Consider the following 18,366-nt stretch of genomic DNA (forward strand, 5'->3'; position numbering starts at 1 on the left):
AATTCAGAAACAGGAATTATAGTTCAATTAAAACTTTATTTACAACTGATTTACAAGTTGAACATTTAAAATAATCAATAACAATGAAGATGTGTATAATTATGTAAATTATGAAACAACTGCAGATCAAGAAATGAGATGAAAAGCATACTTGTATACATATTTACATACTTTAATTATTATAATACACTGTTGTAATTTCAAATCTGTCTCAAATGCCATTAACTTTCACCGATACTCCTTCTTTTAAGTTATAGTCTATCAGACAATTTTTTTTTACAACTGTATTACATTTTCAGGAAATTATGGTTTTTCCATTATGTAATTGGAATCTGCATTTTTCAGGTTGTAGGATATATGTAATCAAAGAAATGTATCATACATCATAAATAAGAAAGATTCTACAATTAATACTAAAACTTGTAAGGAAAACATGCATGAAAATGTATCTATATGGTATACTTGGTGATTATAACATCACATAGTTTAATTTATTATTATATTTTATATTGCACATCTTAAAATAAAATTCTTAATATAATTTCTTAAGAATGTATATATACCAAATAGTTTACAATGCATAAAAATCTTCTTAAAATCAGCTAAATAACCAACAAGCAAAGATGGCATGTATTACATGCATTAAGATTTTGCCACTTGAGAATATGAATTTTTCACACAACCAATACATGTTACATGTAATAAGGGGGAAAATATTCTTTTTTTCCCCCCTCACAGACCAAATGCTGTTCTCAATAAACTTTTTCCAAATAAAAATCAAAAGTATTGCTTGTAAATACAGATTTCAAACAATATTAACATGTCCAAACATTGATGTTTGTTGCCACTTGTATTTCAAAAAAAATGTTTTTGGGTATGTATAATGTCTGAAAAGTTGTGGGTAAAATAGAATCATCACAGATACGTGTATAGCAATTATAACAGGTGATGAAATGATCAAAATAGATACATGTGTTGGTCTGACGGTCCTAGGAAAGTCTATTAATACATTTGATGAACTATTTTGAAAGATCATGGATCTTTAATTCAACTCAAATGCAAGTTACTAAAGCAACAAAAAATATATATTGTAATTGTAATAGAATTTTAGGAATTGATCACTAAATCTAGAAAACATAACAATACATGTACATGTATATACACATACGTGCAGATGATTGACAATACAAAATATTCCATCATGTCCCTGCATCTGTTAGTGGTCTCTTTCTCCGTTACCTCTTTAAATTTGTAAGACATGGCCTAATCAAACACAGCCCCACAGTTTGGACACCGTCGCTGTCTCATGGCTAAACAACACAGAATGCCGAGGGGAAAGAACAATATAGCACAGAGCACACCTAAACATGTGTAGTCCTCCTCCAGAACTCCAGACTGTAACAAACATTTAAAAAAATTTCAAATATTTGTTTTGATTTTTTTTTTAATACATAATGGATTGAGCATATGAAAGTTAGTAAAAGAGACCTCATTTCTAAGAAATTAAATTGCTTTTCAAACAGTATAACCTTGGCATAAATTCACAATAATGCAGTGATTCCTAATCTCCAGCAACTTATAGAAATTTGACTTCAGACTATAGGAATGTGTTGAAATTGGTTGAATATTGCAATGACAGAAATCAAAAATGTTATAATTTTGTTCTATACATAGTACCCATGACAGCTTGTTGTTCATAGTAGACAACTAAGTGTAACAGTAATTAAACATTTAAATAGCAATTTAAGTAAAATATTTAACATTAAGGCACAATTAGCTATATATTCTAGTTGATAAAATTTAATATGTTTTTGATTAATTTACACAGTTAAATCCCTTTACAACAGATTTTTAAAAAAGAGGCCCGTAGGCCACATTGTTCATCTGCACAGCTTGCATATAGAAAAGTAGAAATCAGTTTACAAGTGAAAAGTTTAAAGACAGACACTAGACATGTTTTGATCAGAAAAGCTTAACTGAGCCTTTGACTCTTGTGAGCTAAAATAAAAAGTCTTTAATGAATGTAGTAACTTACCCTGCATGCTGGACATCCCCCAACAAGAACTACTTGAGTGGCTGGCTGTTGCTGAACTACGACCCCGTATTGCTGCTGGTACCCTTGCTGTCCATAACCTGGTTGCCTGCCCTGATATCCTGGCTGGTTGTATCCTTGGTGGGTTTTGGAGGGGTCGTAACCGTGATTGTACGCCCCTGCGGGGGGATAACCTGCCTGATAGGGTGCAGTTGGAACTGCTCCATAACCTCCACCTGATAGAAAAAAAATCAGTCTAAATCTGCATTGGGTCTGGGTCATAGTTTTAAACCAAAGAAAGGACATTATTAACTAGTTTGAACTTTTTTTACTTTATAATATTGAATTTGATTTTTCTACATGTCCCTGACAGGCACAATATTTACAGAAAAAATGCTTCATTGGCAAGTGTACATTGTGAATGTATGAACAGGATCTCCAAAGATCTGTAGTTGGTTATGATTTTTTATCAGAGTTGTGTTTTTTTTAAACCCACAAGTCTTGGCGAGGGGATAGGAAAAAAAAAACACTGGGTAGGATAAAAACTATACCCAGTCACAAATCATTGTAATTCTTTTAATCATGTTCCATACAATGTATGACATTGTTTATAAAATTATGTTAATGACATGTATCACTATGAATCTACAAGTATTTACTTTATCATTTTCATGAAATACCATTTGTGGACTCCCAGAAATGGGATATGAATAAAAATATTCAATTTGTGAAATCCATGGGATAATGGATAAACGTGACTAGTAAAGGGATATAATTTTTTTCTAATGTATAACTTGTCTAAAAGGACAAAAAGATATCTAATTAGAACTAGCATATACCCCTTGTTGTTTTCACACTGTTCCCTATTTTGAGTTGCTTGACTTACCCCCTTGCTGCCCCGCCACTTCTTGATAAGCAGGGGGCGCCCCATTATTCTGAGATGCCATGCTTTACTTATTTCTCTGTAACATATAGATAGGTTTTACATTCAAGGTAGAGAGAGAATGAATTAAAAAATCCAAGGTAAACAGTGATCAATGTAAATAGATTTTATGGTAAAGTTCAACATCAATCCATATATAAATGCTGCTATTAATAATAGATTCATAGTTCCAACTGATGAGAGAGTCTGTAACTCATTTTACTCTAACTTGCATTCTTATCTTCAAACTGCGTACTTGACAACATCCGACTGCAAGTCATCAGTTCGAATTCAATATTTGACAAATGGAAAGTAGAGATCTCGAAAATTCAAGACTTTCGAGCATGTTGAGTGCGTTCAATCATTCTAAACGATTTTTGTTCTAGCTATAAAAATACTAAAGCTTTAAAGTTTCAACTTTAACTTTTTTTTGAGCATTTGACTACTGACAAGTTATAAAAAATACCAACCGTTCGTTTTACAATAACAAATCGCTGTCACAAGACTAATATCACGGAACGGTGTAAACTAAGTTCTCAGCAGAGGAAAACATATTTCCGGAACAACTCGGTTTATAGAGATTATTTCTAGAAAAAAACAAGGACACGAGGACACGATCACTAAAAGTTTAGATTTTCATGCCATCTTTATTTGTCTGCCTCGATACGTCGTCTGTGATTGCCACGCCTTTGTATTTTGGAGCGTAAATTTACAACCGATTTTGGCCACAGGCACCTGACGAATGGATGCCCCCCCTCCCCCTCCCCCAACTTCTGATTTTTTTTTTATAAGAAACAAAACCTTATCAAAATACATGATTTCTTAATCTAATAGTATATTATTCTTATATTTCGATATCTGATATCGATTTCCTCTTTTGTTAAGATTTAGATATTGGCACTTATAAGGTATATAATTACTTTTTTTTGTATACCGTATAGGTCCAATTCCAGAAATTTAAACTCAAAATTTTCAGAAGCTGGAAGGGGGAGGGAGGTTACACCATCCATTCGTCAGGTGCCTGTTATTTTGGCATGTAATTATAATTGATGAAAAATTAAATTACGAATTTCATTTTCCTGCCCCTGCCTTCGGGAGCTAAGGGGTGGGGCTAACACTTAAAAATTTATGCGATCTTCATAAATCTTCTTTACTCCTGGACGTGATTTTTTTTTGCCCAGGGCTATCAAACGCTCTTATGATAGGGGGGGGGGTTCTATTGATGTAACACTCAAATATACATGTAGTAAATGCCTTTAAAAAATTATTATTCCCAGTTCCTGGATATTTTGCAAAAATACATGTTGTATTAAATGTATTCATGACTAAGATTTATAAGCAAAAAGTGCGTCTTCCTAAATTATGAGATTGTTGACTTCTGGGCACATTCTTTGATGAAACATGTTTTAAATATATTGATTCTTATTTAATATACATGTAGGTATAGGCATCAACTTAGCTGCAATAATGTAGCCCTCTCCTTTTTTTTTCCAGAAAAATATCAGATTAAAAACATCGGAGAGGGCTACATTATTGCAGCTAGCATCAACTAGTCTCAGGGGGATTATATTTCTAAAAATATGGTTACCTCAATATTTATAAATCTAATGTGAAATTTCTGAATTACCAAATATTTTCTCTCGAATGATTATAATTACTAGTATGTGAATTTGTTTTATGTGATGGTATGATACCAAATAAATGATTATGATGGGTCAGTGGCTCTGGTGATCATGCACTTAAAAGCATACATGTAAGAATATAGATGCAAGAAAATGAAGGATACGTCAGAGCAATGGAAAAGGACATCAATATTGCAAAAGAAAAAAAAACTGATGAAGTTTTATAGAATATATTGCAAAAGAAAAAAAAACTGATCAAGTTTTAAAGAATGTAACAATAGTTTCCATTGTGTCAAAGGGCAAGATAGCCAATGTTTTGTCAAACAAGCCACTGAAACAATTAAGTACAGATATTTTAATAGCAGATGGTACACCATTGAAAGTGTATGGTACTCAAGAAATAAAGTTTTCCACACAGGGTATGCTCTTTGAAGTTTGAACATGTTATGGTAGTTGCCGACTTAAGAGTTGGCGGAATATTAGGTTTAGATTTCCTAAGAGCTCATAAATGTTCATTAGACCTGGAGGGTTCTTCGCTGACTTTTGGTCAAGTTGGAAAGTCAGTTGCTTGTAAATACAAGGAAAAAATTGGTTGCTTCCGAGTAACACTGCGTGAAGATCTTGGGATACCACCAAAAAGTGAAGTTTTGACTTATTGTAAAGTCCATAACCTGGATAACCAAAGTGCTTCCAGTTTCTCTAAAGTAGGCTTAGTAGAACCTTGTAAGCAATTTGATGATTCTGATAGAGCATTAGTAGCAAGAACACTTGTGACATACAACAAAGAGATCAAAGTTCCAGTGCGTCTTATAAACCTACAGAATGAGGTAATGCATTTAAGGAAAAGCACATTCATTGCTGGACTGAACTCATTCAAAATGTTTTGACAGCGACCGTGGGCAGACGGACGCCAGATTGCAAAGAATTTTTTATAATTATATATGAATTTATAAAGCGCTAAATATTAATAAATTAACTCTAAAGCGCTGTACAATAAAACGTTAGTAAACATAATTAAGAGCTATGACTACGTAAATAAAATATTAACACATAGGCCTACTCATATATGTGTTAGAAATTATAACATTAAAATACTAATATTACATACAAAATACAATTACGCCATTAATAAAACTGTCAATAAAGGAACATCTTTTGTTATTAGCTGATTAAAGTTGTGCACCAGATAATTAAAAAGCTATTCTATAAAAATGCGTCTTTAATTGTCTTTTGAAAATGTCAAGGGACTGGGCCTATTTTATGTCATTAGGAAGGTCGTTCCACAAGAATGCTGCTGCCCAACCAAGTCGTCGTTCGCCATATGTCTTTGTCCTGATTTTAGGAACAACTAGCCGTGATGTTGACTCAGATCGCAGTGATCTGATGGGCTTGTATTCCATTATAAGATCTTTGATATAAGATGGAGCTAACCCGTGTAAGTATTGGTAGACATATGTCAAGATTTTATATTGTGGACGAAAAAAGGGGTAGCCAATGAAGATCAGCTAGGATAGATGTAATATGCTCCCGTTTCGATGATCTTGTAACTAAACGAGCTGCTATGTTCTGGACTTTTTGAATCCGTTCTAGTATGGCCTTTGACACGCCATATAGAAGGCAGTTCCCATAGTCCAATCTGGCAGTGATAGCGGCGTTCACATTGGTCTTGCAGGCTTCTTTTTGTAAGAAAGCGCCATATATGTCCAATATTGCTTATTTGGAAATAGCATGACTTGACGACCGAGGATACCTGTTTTTTCATAGTAAGGTGTTGATCGAAAAAAAAAACACCTAGATTTTTCACACATGGCACGCTTTCAATGATATTATCACCAACTTTTAGTTGTAATTTTGGCAGATACTTCTGGTGTTGCTTTGTGGTGAAGATTAAGAACTCGGTCTTTTCTTGGTTTAGTTTGAGTAGGTTCGATGTCATCCATGAACCAATTTCGCTAAGGCACGCTTCAAGTCGAGAGAAATAATTGTTCCAATTTTCCAGTGGTCTTATAAGTATGTAGATTTGTGTATCATCTGCATAGCAGTAATATATCATTCCATGTCGATGGTATATAATTCCAATGGCTTTTGAGAAGAGGCAATACAATTTCGGTCCGAGTACAGATCCTTGGGGGACACCGAAAGGCAGCTGTCTAGACTCTGATCGGACGGATCCAATTGTGACACATTGTTTTCTGTTCTTGAAGTAAGACTTGATCCACTCAAGAGCACCATCACAGAATCCATAAGACACAGTTAGGCGTTGGAACACTATTTTATGATCAATAACATCAGAAGCAGCGGATAAATCCAGAAGGACAAGGACTGCTGAAGATTGTTGGTCCAGAGCTGTCACAGTATCATTGTGGACCTTGATGAGGGCCGTTTCCGTGGAGTGCCTGGGACGATATGCCGACTGAAGTAGATCGCGAAGAGAATTCGCATCCAAGTGGGCATCAATCCTACGACCACAACTTTCTCCAATATTTTTTAGATAACCTCAAGTTTGATACGGGTCGATAGTTTTTCAACACTTCTTTTTCTAGTCCAGGTTTCTTAAGAAGTGGACGAACTATGGCCTCCTTCCAAGCGGACGGGAAAATTCCCTGATCGAGAGATGCACTTACCATGTCTGTGACAAGCGGTATTATTGGATTCAGACACTTTTTCAGTAGCTTTGTTGGAATTGGATCCAGTTCGCATGATTTACTGGGTGCCTTCATCATTAGCGATCGTACTTCATCTTAGTGGTACGTTCAAAAGCAGCTAATAGAGGCCCATTATAGTGTATGTCTGTGTCTAAATAGCTGTCTCCTTTTTCTGTTTTTTGTTTAAGTGTCTCTCTTAAGTGTCTTTTTAGAACTGCCAGATCATTTGCAAGATTAATATGCAAGGCCAAGTACAGGTATGTCAATGGAGAACAAGCGAGCTGTACTTCAGTTACTAATACGTTACCAGTCATCTTTTGCAAGGTCTGACCGAGATTTAGGGAAAAGCCAACATCATTAAACACAAGATTAGTACTGGAGACAACTCACCTATCAAGCAATCTCCAAGGAGAATACCCGTGCATATGCAAAAAAAGGTGGACATGCATGATGATGATATGCTACAACGGAATATCACCGAGCCTTCAAATAGTCCATGGGCGTCCAATATTCTAGTAGTGTTAGTAAAGAAGAAAGACGGCACCACCAGATTTTGTATAGATACTAGTAACAGAAAGCTCAATAAAATTACGAAGCATAATGCATATCCTTTGCCAAGGATATATGATTCTCTTGATCAGCTTAGAGGTGCTACCTGGTTTTCTATGTTAGATTTACGGTATGTTCAGGGTATTGGCAGGTGGCCGTTGACTCTAAAAACAAGCAGAAAACAGCTTTCTTAACATGTATGAGTTTTCAGGGATGCCATTTGGCATGTGCAACGCACCTGCAACATTTGAACGTCTTATGGAAACAGTGCTGCGCGGTTTGCAATATGAAATCTGTCTTATTTATCTTTAATTATAGTCTTTGGAAAGAATTTTGAAGATATGATAGAAAATCTTTCAAGAGTTTTTGACCGTCTGGAAGAAGCAGGATTAAAACTAAACCCGGAAAAGTGTACCTTTTTTGCCAGACATGTTGAGTTTTTGGGCCATGATAAGACCAAAGCAATTCAGGATTGGAATACGTCTTCCAACATTACAGAAGTAAGATCCTTTATTTGTCTATGTAGTTATTATAGGAAGTTTGTCAAGGATTTTGCCTCTTTTGCAAAACCTTTGCATGACGACGTCAAAAGAGAAACCTTTAAATGCATGGACAGAGGAATTTCAGATTTCATTTGACAAGCTAAAACATATTCTGAATTTAGAATCAATTCTTGCACATCCAGATTTTGAAAAGGAATTCATCTTAGATACTGATGCGAGCTTTTTTAAGCCATTGGTGCTGTACCTTCGCAGGTAATTGACGACAAGGAGAGAGTTTGTGCATATACTAGTAGGTGCTTGTCAAAATCTGAATGTCTTGTGTTACCAGAAAGGAACTCATAGCAGTGACACATTTTGTCAAGTACTTCAAACATTACTTGTATGGCAGAGAATTCCTTGTTAGAACAGATCGCAGTTCTCTCAGGTGGTTAATGCAATTTAAAAACCCAGAGGGGCAGTTTGCACGTTGGATTGATATACATGTACTATCAACTTTTAATTTCAGAATTGAACATCGTCCAGGGCGTTTACATTCAAATGCTGATGCACTGAGCAGGCCTCCATGTAAGCAATATGGTTATCACAGTAAACTTGAGAAAGAGGATTTCGATGTAAAATTTTGTAACCAGGTTGGACAATGTCAGTCACTACAGTTAGTTCAGAAACATGACAATGATCTGCAGAAGATACATGAATAGATTGAGGAAGGCTCCTCTCCAAGTTCTAAGATAGTGGCACCAGAAAACATCTACGATACTTCCAGGGAAACGTCCATCAAATGATGCAAAACAACTGACTGAGAGTAAGAAATCTATCATTTACATTGGCACACAAACTGAGTTTCGTAAAGGAATTTCGGTAAAACCGTAAAGAAATTTGGAGAGGGTACCGTTGATATTGAAGAAACCACGGTTGAGAAATTTATTTTATGTTAAAGAGTATATAGCCATGTCCAACACAGAAAGTGTTAACCTAAGTATGGTTCTTTTGGTTACTTGTTTATTGCAAAGGATCATTCTCTATAAGGCCGTTTTGCGGCCTACAGTGACTTCAAATTTTCTGATAGTATTTTTTCCCTTAAAAATTGCATGAATCACTAGGCTTATGTTCCAATTTAATGATAAATATTGGTTGGTTAATGATACAATAGTATTTTTTAATGATATAGGGTCACAAAGTAAGGTACTCTCGGTCCGTATTAGCATTAGAGTAATTGGAAAACTCAAGAGGGTGGCTGTGTTAGATAACTCTTACGCATGTCATAACCACCTTTAACCAACACCAAAATTCATGTAAATTTCCTATACACATATAAAGTGACTACCAAATTATGAATTTGGTAAAAGGTGCATGGTTATGACATCTAAATAAAAACTTTTCACTTCATTTTTTACGAAAGTTGCAGAAAAAGCTAACTACTCACAATGAAGGATATCAGCTTATGTAGATTATTTCTTTTTATAAACTTTTGGTTAGAGTACAATTTTCTGTTGATTTACTAAGATTTATATCAGCCATGGATATTTACTAAAAAAAGTGACCTTTCTTTGAAATGTCTGATAAAAATTAAGAATAAAAACTTTTTATTTGCTATAAGGTGTGAATATGAGTTATCTTTTATATTTATAATGATAGTTTAGTTTATATATGCTACCTCTTTGAATTCCGTTATGAGTACATGTACTACATATATTCTTTGTATTTCCTTATGAGTACTGTATATGTTCTAGAAATGATAAAAGCCATCTTTGTTGAAGCGGTAACATGCATTTATTAGTATTATTTAGAGAACTCGACTGGTTCTTTATCGTAGATACAAATTTGGGGGCAGACGAGTGCGAAAGCACGAGTCTCCGCCCCCAAATTTGTATCTACGATACAGAACCTGTCGAGTTCTCTAAATGATTTGTGACACGATCAATCAAAAATAGCTCCGCCCACTTTATAACTTTGCAGCATCCAAACTTCCGCCAGAGTTCTGTAGATGAGGCCCCGACGGGGAGTACGCATCCGCAGTATATATATTTCCACGGAAAACGTAAAATTCGGTCAGATTTGTTTTGACAATTTAACGGGGTAGACGTAATCGAGTGATAGTCAGTCTTGATGGATAAATTGGAGGATTTAACCGTAATTGTTGTGATCTATTGTTATAATTGTAGATGGAGATTTATCATAATTTATTTCAGGGGTCTTAATCCCGGTTTAACTAGATTTACAAAAACAGGATTTACAGAAATTTCTTCGATGGACTTTGATGTCAGGGATTTTTATTTTCAAACTGAATTGCGACATTAAAAACGAAGTGAAAGAGACGTGTGACTGTCGTCAGCGAGAAGGATTTTTTCCGTGATAGCGAATTTTCTGTTTCGTGTGGATTGTTGAAAATTAGGTACAGAGGATGTTTTCCGTTATTGCGATTTTTTTTTACTTTCGATCGAAATTACGTGTAGATTCTGTGTGGAATAAGTTTTTAGAAAGTGATTGAGAAATTTTGACATTCTACATTCTCAGGAAAATACTGTATAGGGGAAAAATAACTCGCGGTGTTAATATTCGCTATATTCACGGTGTTAATGAATCTGTGAATTTAAGAAACAGTGAATAAGTTATCAATAGGTATAGATAAGGGTGGAAACTTTTAATATATACCAATTCCGCGAATTCAAGAAACCGTGATTGTGCCAAAGAAGAGGAAAACGTGAAAATTACAACCCGTGAAATTAATCCCCTGTACAGTACCGGGTATTTCTTAAAAATTAATAATAGGAAAACATCAGTATTTATTATGTGTACGTGCTAGCATTGCTAAATTGAATCAGATTTATTTTTAGACCGTGCTGTATTTTAGATACAGAATAGTTGGCAAATACAATACTGTATACAAGGCTAATGCAGAACGGAAAGTAGCTCCGCCCACCACAGTCCCGTTCTGTATTGCTAATACAGAACAGTAAACTTCAAAGAAAAACACCGCTATCGTGTCACAATTTGTGTTATAGACTTCTTATGGGTACACACATATTTTTTGTATGGACACTTCCGTACGAGTACCATGTGATCCATATTTTGTTAACTGCATGGGTCTTAATTGAGAGGACTCAATCTATTCATCACGCTTCTTTGATAGCATCGATACAAGTTACGAGAACAGTAGTCCTGTCTCAGAAAATAAACTGGTAAAGAGGAGAGGGATTTCTAAATGTAATATGTGATTGATAATTGAATGTTGCTTTACCCCATTTAAGGATTTTTCAACCAGATAAAAAGATCATCCACTTAAGGTCAAATGTTTATGCATAGTTGCATTACTGACCAACGCCTAACGCGGGACGGGACCTTTTTTTTTTTAAAGATAATATCCAAAAGACCCATGAATTTAACCTACAGGTTTCAAGAGTGCAAAAGGAGCATCAAACCATTAGGGTCCATTTTGTACCTGGGATGTTGTAAAACTCTTAAGCCCGTATACTAGTATATATGAAATACGAAAACCTCTGATATGCATAGTTGAAGGAACTGTTAAAATTCTACTCAATTTTGATGTTGTGCCGTTCGACACGGGGGGGGGGGGTCTCAACTTTTATAAATGTAAATACATAAAGTTTAGATGGCATTTTTAATTGAATATATCGTGCAACACTAGTACTCCAGTAATTAAATACAACCGCTCTGAGTTATACATGTGTATGTATTGACTACTTACATGTATATGGATAGTCAACATGTACTTGCATTGCTATTTTTATGCTATTAATTCTTTATTTTTTGCAATTGTTGAATTTCTTTTCTTAATTACTAATTCAGTTTTATTTAATCACAATCAAAATCCATTCAGTGCTTTCAACATTTGATACATAACCTTTAGAGTTCAATAGAAACTTAGACACCTCATTTCAAACATAGTTATTTTATGCGTAAAATAAGTACCACATCTACAGAAATAATATATAATTACAATATAATCATATATGATAGAGATAATACTTATTAATAAATTGCAAATCAAACTTTTTCATTATCATACAGTGTGAATTTCGTAAAGATTTACGTTTAAAATATGCAAAATGTGGATGCATCGGAATTCTTGTTATAAAAAATATCTTGAACCTTAAATTAAAAAAATCTTCGAATTTATTACTTAGGTCTGATGTATTTCCGACATAAATAAACAACTTTTCATCATTTACATTCAGAAACATATATGGAAACTTAATTAAAATAGACCTACCCTCAATTTTTCTTTAACTGACGGCCATTTTTTATCTCTAAATCACGTGACTTAGATGATCGATGCTGAAAAACAAACATCAAAATCATGAACTAGAATGATTATAGTTATATAAAATCACATTTTAAAGTGATTTTATCGTAGGCCGGAAAATAGCCTTATAGAGAATGAACTTTTGTCTAGCTGTAAATAAAAAAACATAGACAAAAAGATTTTTTTATTCGGGACGAATGTACCTAGAGGTGTGATGTTTTTGATCGTTTTAGTGACCTCAATTAAAATCTTAATGGAATAACCTGAAACCCCTTTCTAATAGAATGTCTCACTAGTATATAAGTAACAAACACTGAAAGGCTGTGTCATTCCTGTTACAGCGGAGAAGAAATTAGGTAATATTTATTTGTTATGTTTAAACTTCTTGACTGATACAGTTGATCTGTGGCCCGAACAGAGCCGAAGCTGTTCAATTGTTTGAGATAGTTTGCCATTTTATTATTTTTAAACAAAGTAAGCGTTAAGAACTCAATTATACATTGCACAAGTTTATTTTTACAGAATTTATGAATTTCTGGACCACTTCGTCAAGTATTACGGTGCTGGAAAGGGCTCTTTGAATGTGTAATCTTCTGATAGATGCTATTCCCCTTTTGTCATTTACCTACAATGATCATACTGAAAAAAGTATACTGCTAAAGTGCATGACGATCAAAGATTTGTTTTTAACAGAGGAAGTACACTTTTGAATTACAAACTTTGCAACCAATCGTTTGGGTATCTTGAGAAAGATACCGATTAAGATTATCATATACATGTATTAAGCTTATTAAAAATAAAATCACGCATTAATGAGCATGATTAAGGCTAGGAATTAGCTTTTTAAAAAAAGTAGTCCCGACGCTGGGATGGTTTTATTTGATAAAAGGGTTCAATAGTCTAGTATCAGGTGGTTGGACCATATGATGTTCACTTTTTATAAAATCAATTTGTTTGTTTTGCCATCGGGCCTTCATGAATTCAATCGGTGCTTTCAGAACTTTTCCTTTCCTGCGTCCGTCCAGTGAGGATTAAGGTCAATAGCCATGAAGCATAATCGTATCCTCCCATCATTTGAGCCTACTGAGGTTGAAATGTTTCCCAGCGGCCTCTTTGGTTTTCTTGGTCTTGAGATGGTGAAACTGCTCTTATTGATATTCCACGGAGGTCAAAAGCCACTCAGGTCAAATGCCATGAACAAACAAAATAAATTGATTTTACTAGAATAAAAACTCTTCAGTCCAATCACCTGATATTCGCCCAGAAGCTCGTTCTATGAGGTACATATACAGCTTAGTATATCTGAGGTATCTCTACCTATCTTAATGTGGTTAATTATATGGAATTCCATTTAAGACAGTCAGCTGCACATTGCAACAACATGTACATGTATAAATGGGTTATGTACTTTTTTATGCAATAGAAGCAACATTAATTCCCATACTAACAAATAATTGGTTATTGTTGATATTTAAACATCTAAAGTAGGATTAAGTTGACTAAATGATGTATTAATAATTGGCATGTTGGTCATTGTACATTTAATTGATAGAGGAGTCACCGGTAAAGAAATCTGTGCAGGTGCGTAAATTGTGTTACTACAGCCATGTCAATTATGCGTATATCATAATTTTGTTATTATGTAAATCTGATGTATCTGCTGATACAAAGAATAAAAGAACTACTTATAACACTTGCTTTGGGCTTTTGCAGTTGGACACCGTACTATCAACTGTTACCTCCATTCGAATGTTGACTCGATATATCCTAGTGAAATAATCACAGAGTCTGTCAAATCTGTTTCAGTCATTTGAGTCAAATTTAAGTCAAATGCTGACTGATGATTTCTATACTAATTGTTGGACTGTTATTAACCGTCTGAACTGTTGACGGATTTTCCCATTATTTCCCGGTCATGGCAAGAAGCACACGAGCAGTGGGTTTGACCGATCGACCGGGGACGCTCTCTCCTCCATGTCACCCGATCCTATCTCATGTTTTAGAGGTCTATGTTTGCTCTGCTCCTGATTTGTTTTGTCTGATTGAACTTTTGAGCTTGAATATTGTTAACTTTGTTATAATTACTAGTATGCATGTATTTCATATGGATGTTTGTCGCTCGCGTGGCGCACTGTTTCTGCTCTAGAGTCGCGAAGTGAGGAGTTGATCCTTACGTCGCAGGCTCGAATCCCACTGTGGGAAGTGGAGATCGGTCCTTCGGATGAGACCGTATAAACCGTGGTCCCGTGTCGCAGTAGGTGCTGGCACGAAAAAAGATCCCTCCCTGCTCAATGGACCTACAGTAAGTGACGAGTATAGGACAAAAATTTGCAGCTCTCCACCGGCAAGTGGCGGCGTGTCCATATGAGTGAAAAATTCTCGAGAGGGACATTCAACAATATACAATCAATCAAACGAAAGCGAAACAGGTAGTAAAGTCTCTGGAATAATTTGAATTCACTCTTCTGAGAAAAAAGACTGAACATGTCAAACCCAGAATAATATATATGTACTATGTAGACAAAAATGCTATAAATCCCTTGTTTGAAACAATAAATAATATTGGCAACTTCGTTGATAAACATGCTATAAGTTTAATATTCAGGAAAATGAAAGTAAGCATAAAATCTCAAAATTGCAACGGACCAAAATTTCTCAGCTTATGAAATAATCAACTATTACTAATTTGAAATCTAGACAACACTGAATTACTTGTCATGCTAAGTAAAGCTATAATATAGAATATCATGAATATGTCGAATTTTCAAAATACTTAAATGCTTACTTCCGGTAAAGGGAGAAGTCATTAAAAACGAAATTTAAATAAAAATAATGAAGAGAGATGTCTCTTATCAATAAAGAGATATCTCTTTTTGCTTGAGATATCTCTTTTGGACACTTTTGAAAGATTTCTCTTTCATTTTGAGAGATATCTCTTAAGATAAACTAAGAGAGATATCTCTGTTACTTTGAGATATATCTCTTAAACTTGGAAAGATATCTCCCTTAGTGAAAGAGATATCTCTTAAACGTTCAGAGATTTCTCTCAAGGGATTTTTAATGTTGACATTCTACATTTGACTTTAATTATTGCATGCCAAGGGTATATTATTTGACATGGGGTCTTTTGTAAATAATTTGATTGCAAATGGAATTTCATTTCTCGAAGAGGAAATCAATAGATTAGAATTTGAATTGACAAGGGATAGGCACACAACACCTTTAGTTGAACGTCATACAAGTCATAGACATTTGGCAGACCATACGCCTCGAAAAAATGTGATGGCCGGACTGAATATCAGACGGCAATATAAAGGGAGTGGCTAGCCGTTTGTCGGAACATCCGAATTTGGATGGTCGTTTGGCAGGTCAGAGAGGTATGGCACGCCAAGTGGAAGGTCAGAACAGTATGACATGCTATCACTATGACATCGAATAACACAGGACATAGCTATTAGTCCTTTGGCACACAACGGTGACAATGCAATTGCAAGTGACGTGCCTGGTGACGAATTAGATAATGCTGGGAGGTCTCAAATCACCATGCTGTCACAAGCGAAATTTTGTGAAATCTTCAACATATGACGACGGTACTACTTCTTGGAGTGATTTTTAGTTTCACTTTGAGGTTTGTGCAGAGTTAAAAGAGTTAAATGGGTGGTCTTTGAATGAAAAAGGCATGTAATTAGCCGTGTCCCTGAGAGGAAATGCACAGGGGTGTTCTAGGTAATTTGCCATCGAATGATCAACGTAACTATGATGTGTTGTGTAAAACTGAACTTTAAAGGGATCAACTTTGTGAGAGAAAACAGAAAGCAGTAGAGTCTCTACCAGAGCTAGGACAAGACATTCGAAGGTTGACTAATTTGGCATACCCGACCGCTACAGAAGATCTCAAAGAAATACTGGCAAAGGAGCAGTTTATAGGTACATTGCGAGATCCTGACATGAGGCTAAGGATAAAGCAAGCGCGACCAGAAGATTTGAATGATACAGTACACCATGCAGTTGAGTTACAGGCCTTTCAAAGTACTGACAGTTTATTAGAAAGGCTTAGTAGAACCTTGTAAGCAATTTAATGATTTTGATAGAGCATTAGTATCAAGAACACTTGTGACCTGCAACAAAGAGATCAAAGTTCCCATGCGTCTTATGAAAATAAGGAAGGAGGTAACACATTTAAGCAAAGGCACATTCATGGCTGAACCTGAACTCAGTTCAAAATGGTCTGACAGCGACCGTGAGCAAACGGACGGCAGATTGCAAAGGATTTTTAGAACTGCCAGATCATTTGCAAGATTTATATGTAAGGCCAAGTACAGGTATGTCAATGGAGAACAAGCGAGCTGTACTTCAGTTACTAATACGTTACCAGTCATCTTTTGCAAGGTCTGACCGAGATTTAGGGAAAACCAACCAACCTCCAAGAAGAATACCTGTGTATATGCAAAAAGAGGTGGACATACATGTTGATGATATGCTACAACGGAATATCATCGAGCCTTCAAATAGTCCATGGGCGTCCAATATAGTGTTAGTAAAGAAGAAAGACGGTACCACCAGATTTTGTATAGATTACAGAAAGCTGAATAAAATTACGAAGCATGATGCATATCCTTTGCCAAGGATGGATGATTCTCTTGATCAGCTTAGAGGTGCTACCTGCTACGTTTTCTACGTTAGATTTATGTTCAGGGTATTGGCAGGTGGCCGTTGACTCTCAAGACAAGCAGAAAACAGCTATCTTAACAAGACGAGGCTTGTATGAGTTTTCAGGGATGCCATTTGGCCTGTGCAATGCGCCTGTCTTATTTACCGGTATCTTGATGACATTATAGTCTTTGGAAAGAATTTTGAAGATATGATAGAAAATCTTTCAAGAGTTTTTGACCGTCTGGAAGAAGCAGGATTGAAACTAAAACCGAAAAAGTGTATCGTTTTTGCCAGACGAGTTGAGTTTTTGGGCCATGTTGTATTTTCAAATGGGATAGCTACAAGTCCAGATAAGACCAATTTGAAGCAATTCAGGATTGGAATACGCCTTCCAACATTACAGAAGTAAGATCCTTTATTGGCTATGTAGTTATTATAGGAAGTTTGTCAAGAATTCTGCCTCTTTTGCAAAACCTTTGCACGACTTGACGTCAAAAGAGAAACCCTTTAAGTGCATGGGCGGAGGAATTTCAGATTTCAATTGAAAAGCTAAAACATATTCTGAATTCAGAATCAATTCTTGCACATCCAGATTTTGCAAAGGAATTCATTTTAGATACTGATGCGAGCGATAAAGCCATTGGTGCTGTACCTTCGCAGGTAATTGACGGCAAGGAGAGAGTTTGTGAATATGCTATAGGTGCTTTTCAAAATCTGAACGTCGTTCTTGAGTTACCAGAAAGGAACTCTTAGCAGTGACACATTTTTTCAAGTACTTCAAACATTACTTGTATGGCAGAGAATTCTTTGTAAGAACAGATCACAGTTCTCTCAGGTGGTTAATGCAATTTAAAAACCCAGAGGGTCAGTTAGCATGTTGGATTGATATACATGTACTATCAACTTTTAATTTCAGAATTGAACATCGTCCACGGCGTTTACATACAAATGCTGATGCATTGAGCAGGCTTCCATTTAAGCCATGTGGTTATCAAAGTACACTTGAGAAAGAGGATTTCGATGTAAATATTTGTAACCAGACTGGACAATGTCAGTCACTACAGTTAGCTCAGAAAAATGACGATGATCTGCAGAAGATACCTGAATGGATTGAGGAGGGCTCCTCTCCAAGTTCTAAGAAAGTGGCACCAGAAAACATCTATAATACTTCCAGGG

General features: G+C 35.4%; 1 protein-coding gene across 1 annotated transcript; it reads right to left on the reverse strand.

Moving 5' to 3' along the window:
* Positions 1 to 16: 16 nt before the first annotated feature.
* On the reverse strand, positions 17 to 3,505 carry LOC134281075 (membrane protein BRI3-like). The gene is made up of 4 exons (XM_062763537.1): positions 3,425 to 3,505; positions 2,919 to 2,994; positions 2,036 to 2,268; positions 17 to 1,395 (listed from the first exon to the last, which is right to left on the reverse strand). Exons 2-4 carry the CDS (start codon positions 2,977 to 2,979, stop codon positions 1,264 to 1,266), a joined length of 426 nt encoding a protein of 141 aa, XP_062619521.1. The 5' UTR covers positions 2,980 to 2,994; positions 3,425 to 3,505; the 3' UTR covers positions 17 to 1,263.
* Positions 3,506 to 18,366: the final 14,861 nt, after the last annotated feature.

This window comes from Saccostrea cucullata, unplaced genomic scaffold (genome assembly GCF_032062105.1).
Source record: "Saccostrea cucullata isolate Sc308-1 unplaced genomic scaffold, CSIRO_AGI_Scuc_v1 ctg621, whole genome shotgun sequence".
NCBI lineage: Eukaryota > Metazoa > Mollusca > Bivalvia > Ostreida > Ostreidae > Saccostrea > Saccostrea cuccullata.